The 23442-nt window shown below is 33.4% G+C and overlaps 1 protein-coding gene across 2 annotated transcripts in view; it reads right to left on the bottom strand.

Moving 5' to 3' along the window:
• Window positions 1-23442, bottom strand: part of LOC149774693 (homeobox protein dve-1-like) — a 149873-nt gene that overhangs the window by 43323 nt on the left and 83108 nt on the right. Inside the window, exons 4-6 of one of the 2 annotated variants that reach the window (XM_089944831.1) lie at window positions 22054-22180; window positions 6879-6984; window positions 1796-4295 (exon numbers count right to left, since the gene is read on the bottom strand). In XM_089944831.1, the coding sequence (XP_089800957.1) occupies window positions 2676-4295; window positions 6879-6984; window positions 22054-22180 (1853 nt within the window). In that variant the 3' untranslated portion in view covers window positions 1796-2675. Of the gene's footprint in view, window positions 1-1795; window positions 4296-6878; window positions 6985-22053; window positions 22181-23442 lie in introns of those variants that run through there. The other variant, XM_089944832.1, reaches the window with a different exon arrangement.

The following is a 23442-nucleotide window of genomic DNA, read 5'->3' as shown; positions in this document are numbered from 1 at the left end:
GATCATACATAAGGGTAAGAATATCCATGACTATGTATACTGGCATATTCTACAGTGGAAATGCAAGAATATCCATGACTATGTATACTGTGATATTCTACAGTGGAAATGCAAGAATATCCATGACTATGTATACTGGCATATTCTACAGTGGAAATGCAAGAATATCCATGACTATGTATACTGTGATATTCTACAGTTGAAATGCAAGAATATCCATGACTATGTATACTGGCATATTCTACAGTGGAAATACAAAAATATCCATGACTATGTATACTGGCATATTCTACAGTGGAAATGCAAGAATATCCATGACTATGTATACTGGCATATTCTACAGTGGAAATGCAAGAACAAAATCTGAACCATGGCATGGTCTCTTCACTCTCCAGAACATAATATCATAGAAAATGTGTGGAGAACTTTAGAAAAAGACTTTGAAGGTGGATTTCCGAGACTGATTCTAAAAAGGGCCTTACCCAAGTTGTTCAGGAAATCTGGTATTTCCCTCAGACAAACTTCTACACAAGAGTTAGCAACATATCTTAGCAGCAAGTGAATGTACTTCCAAATACTGAACATACCAAGTACGTAAATAAAGCTAAACAGTAAGTTTTATTTTTCAACTAAGTAACAACTCATTTTTCACCAGTGACCATCTTGCGAGCTTTAATATACTACATGAGTGTACCATGTGCCATGTGTGGTCACCTTACCCTAAGATACATCTTACATTACTACCTCAACATAGGGTCCTTCATTATAACACAGTTCTTGTTATAAGACCCTTCATTATAACACAGTTCCTGTTATAAGACCCTTCATTATAATACACTTCCTGTTATAAGACCCTTCATTATAACACAGTTCCTGTTATAAGACAGGTCTGGTCATGGATCCCACTTAACTAAATGGTATTACAATTACACACACACACACACACACACACACACACACACACAGACATACACTGGTCACTGTTATAACATGGGCATCCTTATAAAGTGTTATACTACATGGCTCCCATGGACAATGTTAAAATGAGGGAATTCTGCACATAGCATTAGTTGTATAATGCAATGACATCCATGACCATACCTGCCTAATAAATGCAACCATGGTATAATGATACATTAAAGTGAAGTACACCTCTCCCTTGATAACTCGCGCACATCGGGGTCCAAAAACACAGACCGCACAATAACCGGGGTGCGAGTTACCTAGCGACCTCCAAAAAACCTGCTAGACATCCATATAAACCGATTGGGGGGGGGGGGGGGGGACCGGGCTGTTTAATGGCTTTGAAATGTCCTTGAATATTGTTAATTGTGGTGTACTAAGAATGTCGTTTAAAAAGAAAATATAACAAATTATATTACTTCTTATTGAAAGTTGATATTTCATAATGTTAATTAAAATGTCAAGGTCCTATGTACCGTTTTGGCGATAAAATGAGAGATATATCAGAGTTTCCGTTACCATACTTGATCATGATTTTCTTCAAGTTCAACAAATAGTGACACATTTTTTGGCATTTTCTGGTTTTAAAATGGGATCCATGCCTGACCCCGCTTTATAAGTGGTTTCGTGAGCTACCAGGGCACGAGTCATCGAGGGAGTGGTGTATCACTGTATGTTTAGTATGCAAGCTATCATGAGAAATGTCTTAATGGTATACAGCATACACTCAACTGCAAAAACATTAAATGTCATCATCTGTCACATACTGCTCTAGCAGGTCTGTTTTTTGCTTTTTGCAGTGTCAATTTGGGTCTAAAATATTTGGAGTGGTAATTTAGGTGTCAATTGTCTGCAATAGCAAATCTTGGTCTATACTGCTTGCAGTGTCAATTTGGGTCTAAAATATTTGGAGTGGTAATTTAGGTGTCAATTGTCTGCAATAGCAAATCTTGGTCTATATTGCTTGCAGTGGCAAATCTAAGTCAACACCACTTTAAACGGCATGTCTGTCTACACTATTTGCAGACATAGTTAAATACAGTAATTCTAACAGAGTGCAGATAATAAGCTACTTATGGCTAAGTCAAGACACCTGACAGACTATTAACATATCACTGACAAGCTTAACATATCACATGCAACAGCACAACTTTTATAACACCTCCTCCATTTGACAGTGAAGATGTGTTTTGAAAATGACATGAAATTTCTTTTTCTGAATTTCATTCTATTTCATCACTTCATTTGGAAATCATAATTAGCAAACTAGACATCTATAGGCTTTGTGAAAAATTTCATGATGAAAAACAATTCTAGTAATAATTCTTAATATTTAAAATGTAAAAAGATTTTAATAGCAAGACTAAATGCCTATGGGTCAACAAGTCAGTTTTATCTCAAAATCCCAATTTTTTAAATTTATAAACATTGTCAGCTTTAATCATTACAATCAATATCAGAGGGCCATGTAAACATCATTGTAAATGTCTCTAAGTGATATTTTATAATTCCAAAGTCATGTCAGTAAAATGCATTATTTTTCATGAGTGACATGTCAAATAAGACAGAAGTGGCCAAGAAGGAATATCTGAATGTACAGGGACACAAGCTGATGTGATACTGGCAGTCTTTTACCACAATTGCCTAAACAACTGCAACAAACTTAACAAGTATTTTTAAAAATAATCATTCAGAATCTGACAAAATCAATCTCAATAACTATTGGTCAATCTCATTCTTTTCACTTTGGCGCGGTGATTTTTAAACCATAATTGCACATTTTTGGGTTCCAGTCGTGGAAATTTTTGCCTGTACTCGGAACAATTGAGTTCATCACAATACTTGTCAATCATGTATGCTGATGGATGCGTATCCTCAGTGAACCATTTCTCCAGTTTGGGAATCTCTGTCAGTGGGTCAATGAAGACCCTTGTCCGACGTTTTCGATGTTGGGAATTTTCTTGTCCCGATTTTGAATGATGCTGATGATGATGATGAGACTGCTGTGTGTGTTGCTGCTGTTGCTGTTGCGCAAACTTCATCTGATCTGCTTGCTGGGAGAACAAGTGAGTATTTAAAGGAAAATAATGCATAGCTAGAGGGTGGGGGAACTGGGGAATATGAAGAGGTTGATGCATAGCCCCACCCAATTCAGACCTGTGATGAGGTCCGTGGTTAAGTTTATTGAACACATGTTCGTCGTTATTATATTTCATCCCTTTACTGTCATGACTAGAAAGGGAATCGTCAAAATCAGATTCCTCACCATCTGAATCTATATACTCATCGTCACTTTGATAGTCCCTCTTTCCATTCACTCGGACATCGTCACCTTCCTCAGTTTCATGCTTTATGTCAACCTCCTTTCCATTATGGGATTCTAAATCCCTATTTGCTTTAATGTCATCTTTTTCATGAACCTCCTCCTTCTCTTCCTCCTCATGGGAGAGTGAGGTACGAGTACTTAAGGCATCCTTGTCCTCTTGTAATTTATCTGGAGTTTTTCTACCTGCAGGAAAATCAATATCAACTTTCAAATTCTCTTTGGCATCTTGTTCGGCTTCAATTTTCATGGATAAAGGTTCGTTGTCAAGGCTTTTACCATTTTTCCGAGTGTCCAATTTTGGCGAATTTGATTTTTTGGTGACTGTTAAATCACAAGGCTCACGGCATTCCTGTTGCCCATTCATCACATGTTCTTGAGCTAAACTTTGATTAGCCATGGCATGCAGATGGTAAGGAAACATGTAAACAGCATTTCTATTGGGCAGAAATGGCATACTGTTGTGTTCAGAGCTACAGGATGTATCACCTTCTTCCAACTCATAAGAGTCATCCATGTTTCGGGTGGCCCGTCTGTGAGCAGCACGGGCATTCTTGAACCAATAAATAATGTTGGTAAGATCCAGAGGCCGTCTCCCTTTCCGTGACTCTAGACGATTTAGTTCATTCAGGTACTGCAGCATCTGTTCACGAGAAGGATGTTGGTTGTCCTGAAACCACTTCTGCAGTCGGGGAATTTCATGCTCCGGATCAAAGGATGTTCTCATTCGTGTCTTGCAGTGAAAAAATGAAGAGTGGCTGGAAGGAATGGACTGGTTTGGTGTCGATGACCCCATGGGCTGTGATGGAGATATCCTCATGTCATGCAATGATGAAACTGGACTACTGGGTGTAGACGGTTTATCACCATGTTTGTCACTAACTTTCACTACGTCGGCTAATGCAAGGTGCCTGTTCAGCTGTTCATTGTACCACTTGTCAAAGGATACAATCATTTCCGGAGAAATATTAGGTGGCATCTGACCCTTAGCAATGGAAGCCATAAGACTCTGAAAAAGAGGAGAAATGTTGGCACTGCATGTTATGCAACACAATCCATTCTCAAAGTGAACATTATTGTGAAGATGTTCTGTACTATTAACAGTAATCCATTTTCAAACTGAACATTATCGTGAAGATGTTCCGTACTATTAACAGTAATACAGACACTTAAATGATGGATATGTCAACATCATTCTTTACATTCTATGATAAAATTTTAACATAAAAATGGTGTTATAACTGGACTATGAAAGATTGTAATTAATAATATGCCATCCAGTAGTCAATGTATCATATAAATATACCCTCCAGCAGTCAATTTATCATACAAATGTGCCCTCCAGTTGTCAATTTCTCATACAAATATGTCATCCAGTAGTCAATTTATCACATCAATACGTTATTCAGTTGTCAATTTATCACACAACCATATCATCCAGTAGTCAGCTTATCATACAAGCATGTCACCCAGCAGTCCATTTATCATACAATTATGTCAATCAGAAGTCAATTTATCATACAGTTATGTCATCCAGTAGTCAATTTATCATACAAACATGTCATCCAGTAGTCAATTTATCATACAAACATGTCACCAAGCAGTCCATTTATCATACAATTATGTCAACCAGAAGTCAATTTATCATACAGTTATGTCATCCAGTAGTCAATTTATCATACAAACATGTCATCCAGTAGTCAATTTATCATACAGTTATGTCATCCAGAAGTCAATGTATCATACAAACGTCATCCAGCAGTCAATGTATCATACAATGTATCAAACACTGTCATCCAGCAGTCAATGTATCATACAAACATGTCATCCAGCAGTCAATTTATCATGCAATTATGTGATCCAGTAGTCAATTTATCATACAAACATGTCATTAAGCAGTCAATGTATCGTACTAAAGCTGTATTATTATTATTATTATTACAGAATTTTCTCCAATGATAAACTAACTGCAACTACTATGTAAATGTCCTTCAATACCCTTGAGTTTCAAAATGATTTCATTCCACAAAGATATACAACATAAATGACACTGGTTTACGCCACTTTTGTGGGCTTTTTCTTTTTCAAGGAACAAAATCCCATGAATAAACTATCATTTATACTGCAGCATTAATGCAATGTATGATGCACTTTCTAATACAAAATGGTGTGTAACCTCTTCCTTGCAGAAGTTACAATTAACATGATTAATTACAAAACTACTACATCTAACTTAGATGAATTTATATATTAATCCACCTTTACCTTTGCCACTGAAAAAAGGAACAGGCAACAAATGCAGACTTAAAGAGTACTTTCTAGACACTGAAATTAAGTGTTCTTTAAGATGAATTCAATACTCATCCACAAGACCCAAGAAATATGGAAGTCATAAGTTGACCTATATGGATGTCCAGAACAGAAAGAGATTTCTACATGTAATTGCCATTTCTACATAAATGCCATTTCTTCACAGCAACTTCTATAGATAAAACGTTTTTCTAAGATAGTTATATAGTAGTATTCATGCTTCTTGACACTGTTTTTATGAATTCTCCACAAATAACTTCTTTTGTATAAAAACTTGTCACCTTTTTTGAAAGAGGAAACCAAACATATAAAAAAATCCCTTGAACTTGAATAGGACTGGGCAAACTGGACACCAAATACTTTAATTCCAGAAAATTCTAATCTACTCACTAAAACTACTTTTCTATTCTGAGTTCTGGTTTTGATTCACCAGCAAACATGCTTCATACTGAGCAATTATTTCCATAATAATTAACCTTTTTTATTTAGTGGTGAATCTACATTGCTAAACTTATTCTAACTCTGAGGTTTCTAAACAGGAATCTAATGCTGATTTTTATAATAATTACAGGAATCTAATCCTGATTGTTATATAGTAATTACTGGAATCTAATGCTTATTTTTATACAGTAATTACAGGAATCTAATCCTGATTGCTATACAGTAATTACATGAATCTAATGCTGATTTTTATACAGGAATTACAGGAATCTAATCCTGAATTTTATACAGTAATTACAGGAGTCTAATCCTGATTGCTATACAGTAATTACAGGAATCTAATCCTGAATTTTATACAGTAGTTACAGGAATCTAATGCTGATTTTTATACAATAGTTACAGGAATCTAATGCTGATTTTATACAGTAATTACAGGAATCTAATCCTGAAATTTTTACAGTAATTACAGGAGTCTAATCCTGATTGCTATACAGTAATTACAGGAATCTAATCCTGAATTTTATACAGTAGTTACAGGAATCTAATGCTGATTTTTAAACATTAATTATAGGAATCTAATCCTGAATTATATACAGTAATTACAGGAGTCTAATCCTGACGTTTTTTTACAGTAATTACAGGAATCTATTCCTGAATGTTATACAGCAATTACAGGAGTCTAATCCTGAATTTTGTACAGTAATTACAGGAATCTAATCCTGATTTTTGTACAATAATTACAGGAATATAATCCTGATTTTTATACAGTAGTTACAGGAATCTAATCCTGATTTTATACAGTAATTAGAGGAATCTAATCCCAATTTGACAAAGTAATTACCTTTTCTATGGGACAGCCCTGGTTGATAAGCAGACTTTGTGACTGTTTTAAAAGCAGCTGGAGAAGCTTTTCCTTCACATCCTCTGCCGAGTTTGGCCTCATCTGGCTGCAAGTACGGAGCCAAAAATAGACCAAAGACGAATACTTAGCAAGATGGTTGTAAGACTGGAGTCATTAAAGTCAGAATCAAGATTTCTGCTGGGTTTAAATATAAATTTAATCTTCGCCTCATACACAATATGAGATATGATACTACCCTTTCATCCCGATATGATTAAAATTCACAATACACAGACTATAACGGGAAAAATATGTACCCCATTTAGACACAAATATGTGATCAGTCACATTTTCATTAAATTTTAAATTCAGATCCTGTGTAATAAAAGATTTCCCATGCTGGAGTCATTATGGTTACAAAAGAATTGGTACCATTATAAAAGAATGGATGGAATATTATCTTTTTTTAAAATAAAAATCTTGCTTTTCCTAAGCATCAGTTTTGTCATCTGGAGTCAAAATTATCAGTTGTAATTATACGTATAATTACTCCAACATGAGAAAATGCTGACTTTCTTTTTTAAGCATACACATAACTGCTGGCAAAAAGTCAAAGCCTAATTATAAATCAAATACCATATTATCAGGTCATACATATAAAAACCAGTCTACACAATTTAATTTATCTCTGTCAAACAGATTTTGTGCAATTTTGCAAATGATATCGCACCAATGAGATTCAAACAGTTGTTCTAATGAAATTCATGTAGTTGTGCCAATGAAATTTATATAGTTGTGTCAGTTAGATTCAAGAAGTTGTGTCAATGAAATTCGTATAGGTGTCAATGAGATTCACTAAGTTGTGCAAATGATATTAACATAGCTGTGTCAATGAGATTCACTAAGTTGTGCCAATGTTTACATAGCTGTGTCAATGAGATTCACTAAATTGTGCCAATGTTTACATAGCTGTGTCAATGAGATTCACTAAATTGTGCCAATAATATTCAAACAGTTGTGCCAATGAGATTCACAGTCATGCCAATAAAACAGTTGTGCCAACAAGATTTGTGCAGTTGTGCTAAAGAAATTCAGAGTTATGCTAAGAAGATTCAAATATTGTGTCAGTGAGTTTGATGAAGTTGTACCAATGAGATTCATGAAGTTGTGCCAATGAAATTCAGAGTTATGCCAAGAAGATTCAAATATTGTGTCAAATGAGATTCACATAGGTGTGTCAATGAGATTCTTGAAGTTGTGCCAATGATATCCACAGCTGTGCCAATGATAATCACATAACTGTGCCAATAATTTTCACATAGTTATGCCAATGATATTGATGTTGTTCCAATGAAAGTCACAGATGTGCCAATGATACTGATGTTGTTCCAATGATATACACAACTGTGCTAATGATACTGATGAAGTTGTGCCAATGAAATTCACAGTTGTGCCAATGATATTGATGAAGTTGTGTGAAGTTGTGCCAATGAAATTCACAGTTGTGCCAATGATATTTACAATTGTGCCAATGATATTGATGAAGTTGTGCCAATGATACTGATGAAGTTGTGCCAATAAAATTCACAGTTGTGCCTATGAGATTCACAGTCCAAGGACAGAAGGAATGATCAAAAGAAGGGACCCCGTCCAGATGCTCATGATACAATCAGTACAAGAGAAAGCACCTGAATAATTTAAGGCAATAAAAGAGGTTTGGGGAAAATAGCATTCAAGTCGTGCTAATATTCCTCACTGAATAATTATCCTGATATATCATTGGATAAAAATGAGAAGTGACATCTATTTAACTGGTATATAACATTTATTGTTATTAATAATTGCACATATGATTTGATATTGTTATTAATAATTGTACATATGATTTAATATTGTTATTAATAATTGCACATATGGTTTGATATTGTTATTAATAATTGTACATATGATTTAATATTGTTTTTAATAATTGCACATATGGTTTGATATTGTTATTAATAATTGTACATATGGTTTGATATTGTTATTAATAATTGTACATATGATTTAATATTGTTATTAATAATTGTACATATGGTTTGATATTGTTATTAATAATTGCACATATGATTTGATATTGTTATTAATAATTGCACATGATTTGATATTGTTATTAATAATTGCACATATGATTTGATATTGTTATTAATAATTGTACATATGATTTAATATTGTTATTAATAATTGCACATGATTTGATATTGTTATTAATAATTGTAGATATGATTTGATATTGTTATTAATAATTGCATGTATGATTTGATATTGTTATTAATAATTGCACATATGATTTGATATTGTTTAATAAAAAGAAGCAAATATATCTTCCAAATCTCATGTATGGAAAAAAGTACAACTTGTGTAAGAATACATACTGTAAAAGACAAAAACATTATTGACATCTTTTATCAGAATTACAAACATGTACACTAACTAATGGTTAATTAAGCTAAAAGAATGTGTAGAGATACAAGGACAATGGCTGAAACCTTTCAAAAAGTACTGGTAACGTCCATAAACAACTGTAAAATCTTAAATATTCTCATGATAAAATTTTGTGGTTTCAGAGCAAATGGTTGACTTGCGGTGATAATGGTTTGTGGGTACCACTGTTTACCTGATAACTGATCTACTACACCCTTTTTCTGGATGTCTTAGATTTCAAGGACATTTGATACTGATCCACCCCCAACCCCAATTTAAATTTTCAAGAATATAAAATGTTATAGTATCAAGCCACTCAAAATCATTCTTGAACCAGGATAGAATATCATCAGCACCATATGCAAAAAGAGTGAAGTTATACCCATACAGTGTAGATTTACCTATACACAGTGTAGACATACCCATACACAGTGTACATATACACAGTGTAGGCATACCCATACACAGTGTAGATATACCCATACACAGTGTACATATACACAGTGTAGATATACCCATACAGTGTAGATTTACCTATACACAGTGTAGATATACCCATACAGTGCAGATTTACCTATACACAGTGTAGACATACCCATACACAGTGTACATATACACAGTGTAGGCATACCCATACAGTGTAGATTTACCTATACAGTGTAGACATACCCACACACAGTGTTCATATACACAGTGTAGGCATACCCATACAGTGTAGATTAACCTATACACAGTGTAGACATACCCATACACAGTGTAGATATACACAGTGTAGGCATACCCATACACAGTGTAGATATACCCATACACAGTGTAGATATACTCTCATACACAGTGTATATATACCCATGGTGTAGATATACCCATACACAGTGTAGATTTACCTATACACAGTGTAGACATACCCATACACAGTGTACATATACACAGTGTAGGCATACCCATACAGTGTAGATATACCCATACACAGTGTAGACATACCCATACACAGTGTACATATACACAGTGTAGGCATACCCATACACAGTGTACATATACAGTGTAGGCATACCCATACAGTGTAGATATACCCATACACAGTGTAGACATACCCATACACAGTGTACATATACACAGTGTAGGCATACCCATACACAGTGTACATATACACAGTGTAGGCATACCCATACAGTGTAGATTTACCTATACACAGTGTAGACATACCCATACATAGTGTACATATACACAGTGTAGGCATACCCATACACAGTGTAGGCATACCCATACACAGTGTAGATATACTCTCATACATGGTGTATATATACCCATGGTGTAGATATACCCATACGCAGTGTAAATTGCCATGTGAGCTATATAGACCAAGATCTATCACTGCATAATGTAAAGTGTGGGGCTTCAATCTGGTAACTGTACAGATAGACTATGCAATACAATTGTTACAGGTGTATAACATTCCATAATACTGTCTGAAGACCAGGGTATATATTGTGATATAATACCTGCATCTTAAAATTTCTGTACAGTCTGTGGTTAGCATCAGTGCCACCTTGCCATTTATGGGCCAATATACTGTTGACATAAATACTGACATTCTTTTTTGAGCCTGCCATCAGATTATATACTTGTAAGTGTCATCATATTATATACCAGTATGTGCCATCATATTATATACCTGTATGTGTCATCATATTATATACCAGTATGTGCCATCATATTATATACCTGTATGTGTCATCATATTATATACCAGTATGTGCCATCATATTATATACCTGTATGTGCCATCATATTATATACCTGTATGTGTCATCATATTATATACCAGTATGTGCCATCATATTATATACCTGTATGTGCCATCATATTATATACCTGTATGTGCCATCATATTATATACCTGTATGTGTCATCATATTATATACCAGTATATGCCATCATATTATATACCAGTATGTGCCATCATATTATATACCTGTATGTGCCATCATATTATATACCGGTATGTGCCATCATATTATATACCTGTATGTGCCATCATACTATATACCTGTATGTGCCATCATATTATATACCGGTATGTGCCATCATATTATATATCTGTATGTGCCATCATATTATATACCTGTATGTGCCATCATATTATATATCTGTATGTGCCATCATATTATATACCTGTATGTTCCCTCAGATTATATACCTGTATGTGCCATCAGATTATAAACATGTATGTGCCATCTGTTTATATACATGTATGTGCCATCATATTATATATCTGTATGTGCCCTCAGATTATATACCTGTATGTGCCATCAGTTTATATATCTGTATGTGCCATCAGTTTATATATCTGTATGTGCCATCATATTATATACTGTATGTTCCCTCAGATTATATACCTGTATGTGCCATCAGTTTATATATCTGTATGTGCCATCATATTATATACTGTATGTGCCATCATATTATATACTGTATGTGCCATCATATTATATATCTGCATGTGCCATCTGTCTATATACTGTATGTGCCATCATATTATATACATGTATGTGCCATCAGATATATATATACATATAGAGAATAATAAGTAAATCATGTATCAGGATCCATTTCACTAATGTAACTGCTAAGGTATTGGTTTTTTTTTGCAAAATATAAATACCACAATGTTTGCAAAGATGAAATAAAAATGTTTTTGCAAAGTTTTAAAAAGCAATATTTTTACAAAGCTTAAATAAATGTACCAATGTTTTTGCAAAGTTTTAAAAAGCAATAATTTTACATAGCTGAAATAAATGTACCAATGATTTTGCAAAGTTTTAAACAGCAACATACAATACAGAATTTTTTATTTTAAGTATCTTCATTCCAAATAAACACAAACTCTTACTTGGAAACATATAAACAAGTACATGACTGTGTACAGGGATTAACCACTCATACCATATTTATCTACAGATAAACCCTCTTCATATTTTGCAGAAAACCTATACTGATTAAAATGGGCAATATATGGTAATTAATTTATTGTTCTGGACCCCTTGTCTTGTCAAGGAAGATAATGCATTTTTATTAGTCTGGCACTGTGGGTTTATCATGGGAGATATAATGTAATGCACTTATTAGTGAGGCCACTTGGTCTTATCATGGGATACATCTAGTAACGTATTTATTATTTTGGACCCCCTTTGTCTTACCTCAGAATATATATTGTAATGTATTTATCATATGGGTACCCTTGTCTTACCATATATATATATATATATATATATATATATATATATATATATATATATATATATATATATATATATATATATATATATATATATATATATGTATGTATATATAGTAATGTATTTATTATATGGGCATCCTTGTCTTACCATAGTATATATATTGTAATGTATTTATCATATGTACACTCTTGCCTTACCGTGGAATATATATAGTAATGTCTTTATTATATAGACCGCCTTGTCCTACCATGGAATATAAATTGCAATGTACTTATATAGGCCCCCTTGTCTTACCATGGAATATATATAGTAATGTATTTATTAATTGGGCCACCTTGTCTTACCATGGAATATATATTGTAATGAATTTATCATTTGAGCCCCCTTGTATTACCATAGAATATATATTGTAATGTATTTATTAATTGGGCCACCTTGTCTTACCATGGAATATATATTGTAGTGTATTTATCATTTGAGCCCCCTTGTCTTACCATGGAATATATATTGTAATATATTTATTATTCGAGCCCCTTTGTCTTACCATAGAATATATATATTGTAATATGTTTATTATTTGGGCCCACCGTATTATCATGGGAGGTATCATGTATTTATCAGTCTGCTGTCCCGCCGCCACTCCCTGTTTATAATGCAAGATATACTGTAATGTATATATTATCTTTTGGGTCCAAATTTAGAATGGGAGATATATGGTAATGCATTAATAAGACATGTCCTCTTTTTCTTATCATGAGAAATATAAGGTATATGATGTAAATGTTCTCAGGTACAAAACAAATGGTTTCCTTTGTTTTTATGCGAGTATGGATTGATGGGTTAATCAAAGTGAAGTTTAAATGGAACATACATGGGCTACATGAATTTCAGCACTGCTGTAATGTTTGTAACACGTCTGTAATGTTCATTTATAGCACAATAATGAACTGAATAGTATCCAAATGATACACATGATTGTGAGGCTTGTCTGAATGTGTAAGTGACAGTTTCCATTCATAAATCAAAACTAACAATTCAAATCACAAATTTATAATTTGTGTAAATAAAATGCATGAGCTGCTGAAGTCCAATGCTACCATACCCTGATCAAGTAAGATTAAACTCTATTCAGTACAGACACGTAAAAATGTTGATAACTAATACTAAAGAATTAACTAAACAGTATTCTTCTTTCTCTAGTTGTGGCACTAAACTGATATAAAAAGATTCCTGACGAGTCTTCTACATGCCTAAGGGCTTGATGGTTTTTCATAAACACATATCTAAGAAGGTTCCTCAAAGTCCTCTGCATGCCTAAGGGCTTGATGGTTTTCATAAACACATATCTAAGAAGGTTCCTCAAAGTCCTCTGCATGCCTGATGGCTTGATGGTTTTTATAAACAGAGATTTAAGAAAGTTACTCATCAGTCTTCTGCATGCCTGATGGCCTAATGGTTTCGATAAACAGAGATCTAAGAATGTTCCTCATCAGTCTTTGGTATGCATGATGGCCTAAAGGTTTCCATAAAAAGAGATCTAAGCATGTTCCACAACTGTCTTCTGCATGCATGATGGCTTAATGGTTTCCATGAATAGAGAGCTAAGAATGTTCCTCATCAGTCTTCTGCATGCCTGATGACCTAATGGTTTCCATAAACAGAGATCTAAGAATGTTCTGCATCAGTCTTCTTTATGCATGATGGCCTAATGGTTTCCATAAACAGAGATCTAAGAATGTTCCTCATCCGCCTTCTGTATGCATGATGACATAATGGTTTCCATAAACAGAGATCTAAGAATGTTCTTTGTCAGTCTTCTGCATTCCTGATGGCCTAATGGGTTCCAGAAACAGCGATCTAAGAGTGTTCCTCATCAGTCTTTGTTATGCATGATGGCCTAATTGCTTCTATAAACAGAGATCTAAGAATGTTCCTCATCAGTCTTCTGTATGCATGATGACCTAATGGTTTCCATAAACAGAGATCTAAGAATGTTCTTCATCAGTCTTCTGTATGCATGATGGCCTAATGGTTTCCATAAACAGAGATCTAAGAATGTTCCTCATCTGTCTTCTGTATGCATGATGGCTTGATAGTTTTCATAAACAAAAATCTTTAAAAACATTCATCACAGTCCTCTCATGCTTGATGGGTTGATGGTTTTCATCAACACAGATCTATGAAGGTTCCCCTCAGCCTTCTGCATGTCTGATGGCTTGATGGTTTTCAGAGTTCTAAGAAGATTCCTGAACAGTCCACAGTCCTTGATGGCTTGATGGTTTTCATATGCAAGCCTGGCTCTATACAAGCTGTTTTATGTTAAGAACTCAAGTGCAAATCCCCAAGACTTTCAGACCCTCTAATTTCATTTAGAACAAGCATGGTGTTATACAAGTGCTTACTTCAAATGGAATTTATGAAACGAATCCGGTCATTTCTAATTTCAGTTAACCTCTGCTCATAAATTTCATTTGAAATGAGTACAAATATAAGTTTCTGTTTATCACATGCTGAGAAGTACAGACTTTATTTGACCAAACAATGGAATGGTTTACTTAAAATGACTCTGAAATACATTGGGCTGCCTTTCATTGTTCCTCTCTTTTGCATAATGTTGTGACATCATGAGGTTATTGCATGTTAAATATCTGAAAATTATGATACATGTTTATAAACATAAATCATACATGGACATGTGATTAAGTTGAATTACTGATCTTGCAGATTCTTCCAAACTTTGGTTCTTCTCAAAGTCATCCAAAATGTCCACGACTTTTCATGCAACTTAATTCTTATATCTAATTTATTGATTTGTCCTCAAACTAGATTGTCTTATTCAAGAAGTTCTGAGAATATGGGACAAGTCTAACTGACTCAAATTTGAGAATGCGAGACCAGTCTAACTGACTCAAATTTGAGAATATGAGACCAGTCTAAATGATTCATATTTGAGAATACGAGACCAGTCTATATGACCTACATGTATTTCCAAATGCATCCTTTAAAGGTGGCACTCTACACTTTGTATTTTACTTACAGCTATATTTTTTTAAAGAAAATTGGTTTCCCAGAATTTCCTCATGGGTTATGCTGCCCATTTAAAAGAATACCTTGAATATCTTTATTATAATTAAAAGAACTTTGAAATCGCTTTATTTTGATCTATGAGTGATGGGTGTACTTTGGTTTATACAGAATGCAGCTTGACCTTAATTCAGATGTGCACCAATAACCCCCCTCAACACTATCTCCAATTTTACATTTTCACATCCTGTACTTCTAAAGCAAATTGTAAAAAAAAAAAAAAAAAAAAAATTACATATTTTTTTTTGCTTTTTACATATTTTGTCCATTCACTGGACTTTCAGAAGTTGGAATTGCTTAGTCTAGCAAAATTTGTTTTCCCTATTTGAATAACTGCAAAATATAGTGTCCCTCTGACTAATTCAGGCTAACACACTCTCCTGCCATCAAAGGGTATTATACAGGAATTCATCATCACACTCAACTGCCGTGACAGGGTACTACATAGGAATTCAAAGGTTAATAATTAAGAACTCAATATCATACACTTTCTTTCATTTAAAAAAAAAAAATATTTCCATACATTTTGTGAAGAAATAATAGTAAAATAAATGCCATAAACTTGAGACTATATAATGGACTAAAAAATCACTGCAGACAATTTATAAAACGGATACAAGATTGCACAAGTTCAAAGGGCCATAAGCCAGGAAATCTGAAGTGGCAAAGAACTCTATATGAAATCTTAAGTCTCAGTCCCTAAAGTTCCAAAGGCCCTAAGCCAGGAAAGATAAAGTGGCAAAGGATCCTAAAAGAAACTGTACATCTGGCTAGCTCCTAAAATGTTATTAATTCTTGTGCACACTATCTGCTTTTTTTTCATACAATGGAAACCTATTGTTCAGACTACTCAACAACAATAAAGTATATGGTCATTTATGGCCACTATAACGTGCATCCACAATCAAAAGAAAAATTTACCTTATAAAGTATAGCATTTCTTGAATCATGTCAGTGGCAGATTTTGGAGTTTGTTCATCAACCAAACTATTTCCAGTTTAAATTTTAATTAAACAACAGAAATATTATCCAGCCATTTCTCAAAATTGTACCCTTTTTGAAAAATAATATATTCTGAATCCACCCTCCCACCCTTGGGTATGTTTCAGAGAATCAATTTTTATGAAGCTGTTCAGGAGAAAAATGTATCCATGCAGTGGACTTTGTCAAATCTTCTAATAGGTGCTCTTCGACAAATGTTCTTTTATCTATTAAAATTTTTTTAAAAAATCCATCCCTGTTGTATTTACAAATGAAAAAGCAAACCTTTATATCATGCTATGGTGAATAGTGAGAGAAAACATAATACACAGAAAATGCTGGATGCACTTCAAATGTACCATCTGACCCAAAAATGATGGCGAATTGAAGTCAATGATTACTATGATGGTCATGATATGTCATTTGGAATATATTTTTACCAGCTGTAAATTTCTCTTAAATGTAATACAATACCTTATCTGATGGGCTAAATAATAATGATATCTGTCATTTGGAATATATTTTTACCAGCTGTAAATTTCTCTTAAATGTAATACAATACCTTATCTGATGGGCTAAATAATAATGATATCTGTCATTTGGAATATATTTTTACCAGCTGTAAATTTCTCTTAAATGTAATACAATACCTTATCTGATGGGCTAAATAATATTGATATCTATCATTTGGAATATATTTTTACCAGCTGTAAATTTCTCTTAAATGTAATACAATACCTTATCTGATGGGCTAAATAATAATGATATCTGTCATTTGGAATATATTTGTACTAGCTGTAAATTTCCATTATAAGTAATACAATACTTTATCTTATGGGCTAAATAATGGTCATGATATCTGTCATTTGGAATGTATTTTTACTAGCTGTATATTTCGTTTATAAGTAATACAATACTTTATCTGATGGGCTAAATAACAGTCATGATGTCTGTCACTTGGAATATATTTGTACTAGCTGTAAATTTCCCTTACAAGTAATACAATACTTTATCTTATGGGCTAAATAATGGTCATGATATCTGTCATTTGGAATGTATTTTTACTAGCTGTATATTTCGCTTGTAAGTAATACAATACTTTATCTGATGGGCTAAGTAATAGTCATGATATCTGTCACTTGGAATATGGAATATATTTGTACTAGATGTAAATTTCCCTTATACGTAATACAATACTTTATCTGATGGGCTAAAATAATAGTCATGATATCTGTCATTTGGAATGTATTTTTACTAGCTGTAAATTTCCCTTATAAAATACTTCATCTGATGGGCTAATAAAAAGCGCTAATAAGAAATGGATTGTGAACTTCAAAGGAAACAAGAACATGAACTTTTATGGCAGTGAATGTCAGATCCCATTACGTCTGACATTTAAATTTTAATTACAATAAAGTCAAACAAGGGCTGTAACTCCATTAAGAGAAGACATAAAATAAGTGAAACTCAAACCAAACCTAAATTTTTCTTAAGTTTGTCTAAATCCATATTGTAATTTAAAAGTTACTGATTATAAATTAAGTTGTGCAAATATCTAGGTCAAACAGGCACTAAAAGTCTTTAAAAAGTTGACAAGAATAATTTAAAATCAAACTTGACCACAACTGTTTAAATATAACAGCAAATACTAAACCTAGTCCCAGTCCATGTAGTCCTCTAAAAGCAAAAATAAAAGCATGCTGAAAGAGTGCAAATTTCCAAGTCAAATGGGGCTGCAACTTTTTCAAATTTCAAACAAATCTGGCCGCACTCTCTTTACCAAATCTGACTGTAATGCATGAAATTCTTCAAAAGACTTTGAGCAGAAAGCAATTTTTTTAAAGTAAATGTTTCTCCTATACTATTTACCTGATCACATTACATTAGGATAACTTTCTGCTACCTCCAAATCTAGCGCTCCAAGAAAGACGTAAAAATGTTCTTCCATCAATACATTATATAGACAAAGGGAAGCAACTCTGAAATGTTAAAATCCCCTTTCTATCCACCAAGTGACCAATTATATGTGGATGTGCCAGGTATTTTACTTCAGCAAAACCTTAAAGGTTGTTAACAATAGGAGGGGGAGGTACGAGTGATTATGTTTGTAATCTGATCAGGTAAGTATTATCACCCAAAAGTTTGCTTTCTCTATCAAATACATTACTGATCATATTACATTAAGAAAAAGGGATCAGGAGGAGAAAATGCTAAGCGTCATACAATCATTCACCCAGAAGGAGCATGACTGCTAATAGATCAACTCCTCCTAATGTTAGTTTCGCATACCAACCATTCTTGTATATATGAAAAATCAATGAGATCCCACACTTGTCTGATGTCTCACTTTGAACAGTTTCCCAGGCAAATCCAGCAAAAGTAGTCAATTCATGTCTGGGTCAAAGGTTGCACTTTCAAGAATGGGGAGTAGTCACTTTCTATGCAGCTACCACTAACCAAACGAAATTCAGTTCTCTCCTTAGCAAATACATAGAACCCCGAAATAGTGAGAATAATGTAATATATGGGCTGGTGTTATAGTGATCACTATCAATAATGGTGTTTTGAAAAGAAAACGAACATACAAGGCAGAGTTTCATCTAAAATTTGTTCATTTGTTCAGTATTAATGTGTTATATCGTGTCATAATAAGGCACATTCTAATGGGTTATATGTGTGTGTGTGTGTGTGTGTGTGTGTGTGTGCGCAAGAAATGAATGTAAACTGTGTTACCAAAATGATTTGTAAGTGTAATAGCTAACAAGCACAGCATCTGGAAATTTCTCCTGCAACAATGAATGCTACTGATTGAAATCGCATGCGACAATAATAAAGGCAAAAGTAAAATTAAATTCACTGGATTTTATATAAATGTATGTGCCATATAAAACATTTTGACTTACTATACCAATGAAAAAGAAATGTGAATAATTAAATTTAAGTAATAAAATTTCTTTATAGTATTTAAAAGGACTCTCTGGAGAACATCTTATCATACTGCAGTGAAAGTAAAAACTGACACAACTGGGTATAATAGTGGCCACCTAGCAGGTAGAAAGGTGTTAACCTTTAAGAGTTGCTTCCCTCTGTCTACATAAATATAGAGACAGAAAGACATTTTTTTGTCTGTCTTGGAGGGCTGGATTCTGATGTACCAAAACGCTGTCATAATGTAATGTGGATAGGTAATGTATTTGACGGAGAAACGAATTCTGAAACGAACTTGATGGATAGAATGTGATGGAGCATTGACACACAAGCAACACTAATACATACACATGTACCTCCACAGATTATGATTTGGATATAAGATGTACACCAAAATATTTACAAAACTGCTCGTTAGTATGCCACATCATCACTGGTATAAACTACTCACTATGCCATGCTGTTCCATAACTTGGGTTCCATAAAAATAGTCTCTTCAACTGGCTGAAACATTTTTTCCCAGGACAAGTGACTATAATATTGACTTGTCCTGAGTAATGTTTTGACAAGCACCATTTTTGAAGCTTTCAGGACTGTATTTATTGTCCATTGTCTAATGTCTAAGCTAGAATTGACAAGGGCTACATTTGTAATTATGTAGGAATGATTGTATATTCTTTCATTATTAGTAACTATATTATCTACTGTAATCAGGTCATACAATTCCTTTTTTTAAGAACCACACATCTTCGCTTAACTGCTTTAATTGCCTGATTGTCAGAAAATCTAATTTGTATTCCTCAAATTATCTATTTAATGTTTACTGCCAATATAACCATAAATTACAGGGCACCTGCACATAAAACAAGGACATATAATTTTGCCTTATTATATAAAAATCATCACTATTCACTTAAAAATCTATAAAGCTGATGATCTTAATTTAATTAGCTTGATGCAGCAATTGTTTAAATAGTTTTATCTCTCAAAGTAATTTTTGATCCGCAATTTCCTTACATTCAAAGTCGGCACTATAGATAATATATTTGTTTTTTAAGTTATGTTAAAATTATTAAAAGCTGTGAAATCAGCACTAATCATAACTGTTAAATAAAAAAAATAGGACTAAGTTTTTGTGAAATGTTAAAGTTAGTTGTCATTTAACTGCAGTAATGTTTTTGGTGAATAGCTCCAACAGATGAAATAAAAAATAAAAAAATTTTCTTTCACTATCTATTCACCAACTTGTTTTCATATTAAAAACGCCAACTTGTCAAGCAACAGTTCACATCTTCTATTGATTCTGAATTATTTGGGACAATTACTTGTTCAGAGCAGAAAAGAGAATGGTTTAAGATGCTGATATAAAAAAAATTATAAAAAAAAATTGATTTTTGTGACAGAATCTCCTACTCCTTGGAATAAGTAGTAAAGATCACTAATTATTGTGTGACTTGTCTGTGCATTACATTATACTGAATTTAGATAAATACAGCAAGTTTTACTTTGTGATCATGACTTTCTTCAGTGTTCTGGAGTCACATTTTGGAGTACCCTTTTGTGAACCTACAAAGAGTCACTTCCTGACTGTGTGCTACAAGTAACATAGCTAAGAGTGAAATATACTAAAAGTCAATCCCTGACTGTGTGTTACAAGTAACATAGGTAAGAGTGCAATATACTAAAAGTCAATCCCTGACTGTGTGCTACAAGTAACATGGGTAAGAGTGCAATATACTAAAAGTCAATCCCTGACTGTGTGCTACAAATAACATGGTTAAGAGTGCAATATACTAAAGGTCAATCCCTGACTGTGTGCTACAAGTAACATGGCCGAGAGAGAAATTGCTGATCTGGAAGACTACTGAAAAAAGGGACAAACATGGACTGCTATTGCAAATGATATAAAGACTTTTATTCTTTAAATAGTGTACTGTCTGGACTAAACTTCTGTTACTTGGCACTTGTCAAAATATGTGTGTGTGTGTGTGTGTGTGTGTGTGTGATCATGTAAATACCGACTAAATAGTGCCTATTAGGTTTAGATTTCCTAATAAAGGCTTAAAAACAAAGGCAAAAATAAGAAAGTAAAATCCTTAAATTTCAAGACAATTATTATTTTATATCAGTGGTAATACTTTTTCAAAACTCCATGACTTAGCTGGAAAATCACTGTATGACATAGGTAGGGAAAAAAATGTTGCCATTAGCCGCCTTATACTGATACGCAGGAAGGTGCATCAGATCTTTATATCCCTACAAGGAAACAATGACCAGTCCTGGTCAATGCATTATCCTATTTGTATAGAATACAAGGGAATACTAATTAGTCATGACCATGTATATTTGGCACAGTCCACTAGTCCTAACCAACGTCCTATCCTATTAGTACAGCCCTGTTCCATAGGATTTTTTTTTACCTCACCATCATTTTTAAGTCAAACAGTAAATACATAGCTATATCTACAAATATGTGTTACCTGGGCAGTCGGATCCGAAGAGTAGCAACCTGAGTTAACTCCCCTAGTATTTCATCCAGTGTGGCTTGGGTGTTATCAGTGATGTTGTCAAAAGATAGAGGCTTCCAGTTCTTGATCTGGATTGCACCTGGTGTAAAGAAGAGAATAAAGAACTGAAGTTGAGCTCTGCGTAGAAATGAATAAAAGACCATAATAATGATAGTCAAGGCACACCGTCTCTATTCAATGTAATACCTGGCACTGTGCAAAATATTATTTTTTTAAAACTGCATGAAATTCAAGTTATCACAATAAGCACACATACTTTTTCTATTGCATGTACGTACAAGTTAATAGAGTTAACTCCCTTGTGTATGTTGGAAGCTCTCTATTGAACAGATTCTCTCCCAAAAGATAAACTTATTCTAAGACTGATTTAATCAGGAAAACTAAGTAGTAGCTAAACATGCATGATAATGCTCAACAGATAACTTAACAGTTTACCATTTTACTAAGCAGGTTTGTGTAGTATTGAAAGATCACTACCCAAATAAATCAAGTCACAAAGTTCATATCATGTCAATTTTATCTATCAATAGTATTGCAAGAATATCCTATAATTATATCATATTGATTTTACATACAAGTAGGACTATAAGAATATTATGTAATTATATTGATACACCCACAAGTAGCACAGCAAGATTATTAAATAATTATAACATTGATTTTACCTACAAGTAGTATTATAACAATACTGTATAATTATATCTTTTTGATTTTACCTATATAAAAAAGTATTGTAAGAATACTGTATAATTATTTCATGTTGATTTTACCTATATGTACAATTGTAATATTATTATTTAATTATACCATCTTGATATTACCTACAAGTATATGTATTATTGTAAGAAGACAACATAGGTAAACTATGTCTCAAAGTTTATATCATGCTGAATTTAGCTATTTGACTATCGTAACTAAAATTTGTTTAAAAGATAATGGCATAATTATTATGAACAGCCTCTTGTTCATAATCAAAGTCACCCAAGATCACAGTGGGAAAAAACCCACATTTACAAAGTTTTAGATAAACTGGATGAGTAATATCCTCTCTAGATCATGTGAGGGAACAAGATGAGGTCAATCAGATGAAAGGTAGTTCATTAATGACCATAAAGTAAGTTTGATGAAACTCAGACTGAAACTAGGGCTTCTTAATCTGATGCAAGATTATGTACATAATATCCATGGATACAGTTCACTGTTGATATTGTTTAAGACCCTGATGAGAAGCTCTTATTTCAAGTTTGATCCAAATCAGATGGGATCAGGAGTATGTCTTCCAGACTAGTTTGATCCAGATCAGATTGGGATTATGTCTTTCAGACTTGTTACAAGTTTTAT

The sequence above is a fragment of the Sinohyriopsis cumingii genome, unplaced genomic scaffold (assembly GCF_028554795.1).
Source record: "Sinohyriopsis cumingii isolate HCF-2022 unplaced genomic scaffold, ASM2855479v2 utg000160l, whole genome shotgun sequence".
NCBI classification, from domain to species: domain Eukaryota; kingdom Metazoa; phylum Mollusca; class Bivalvia; order Unionida; family Unionidae; genus Sinohyriopsis; species Sinohyriopsis cumingii.
The sequence above is the reverse complement of the archived record's forward strand: the minus strand, read 5'-3'. Positions and strand labels throughout refer to the sequence as shown.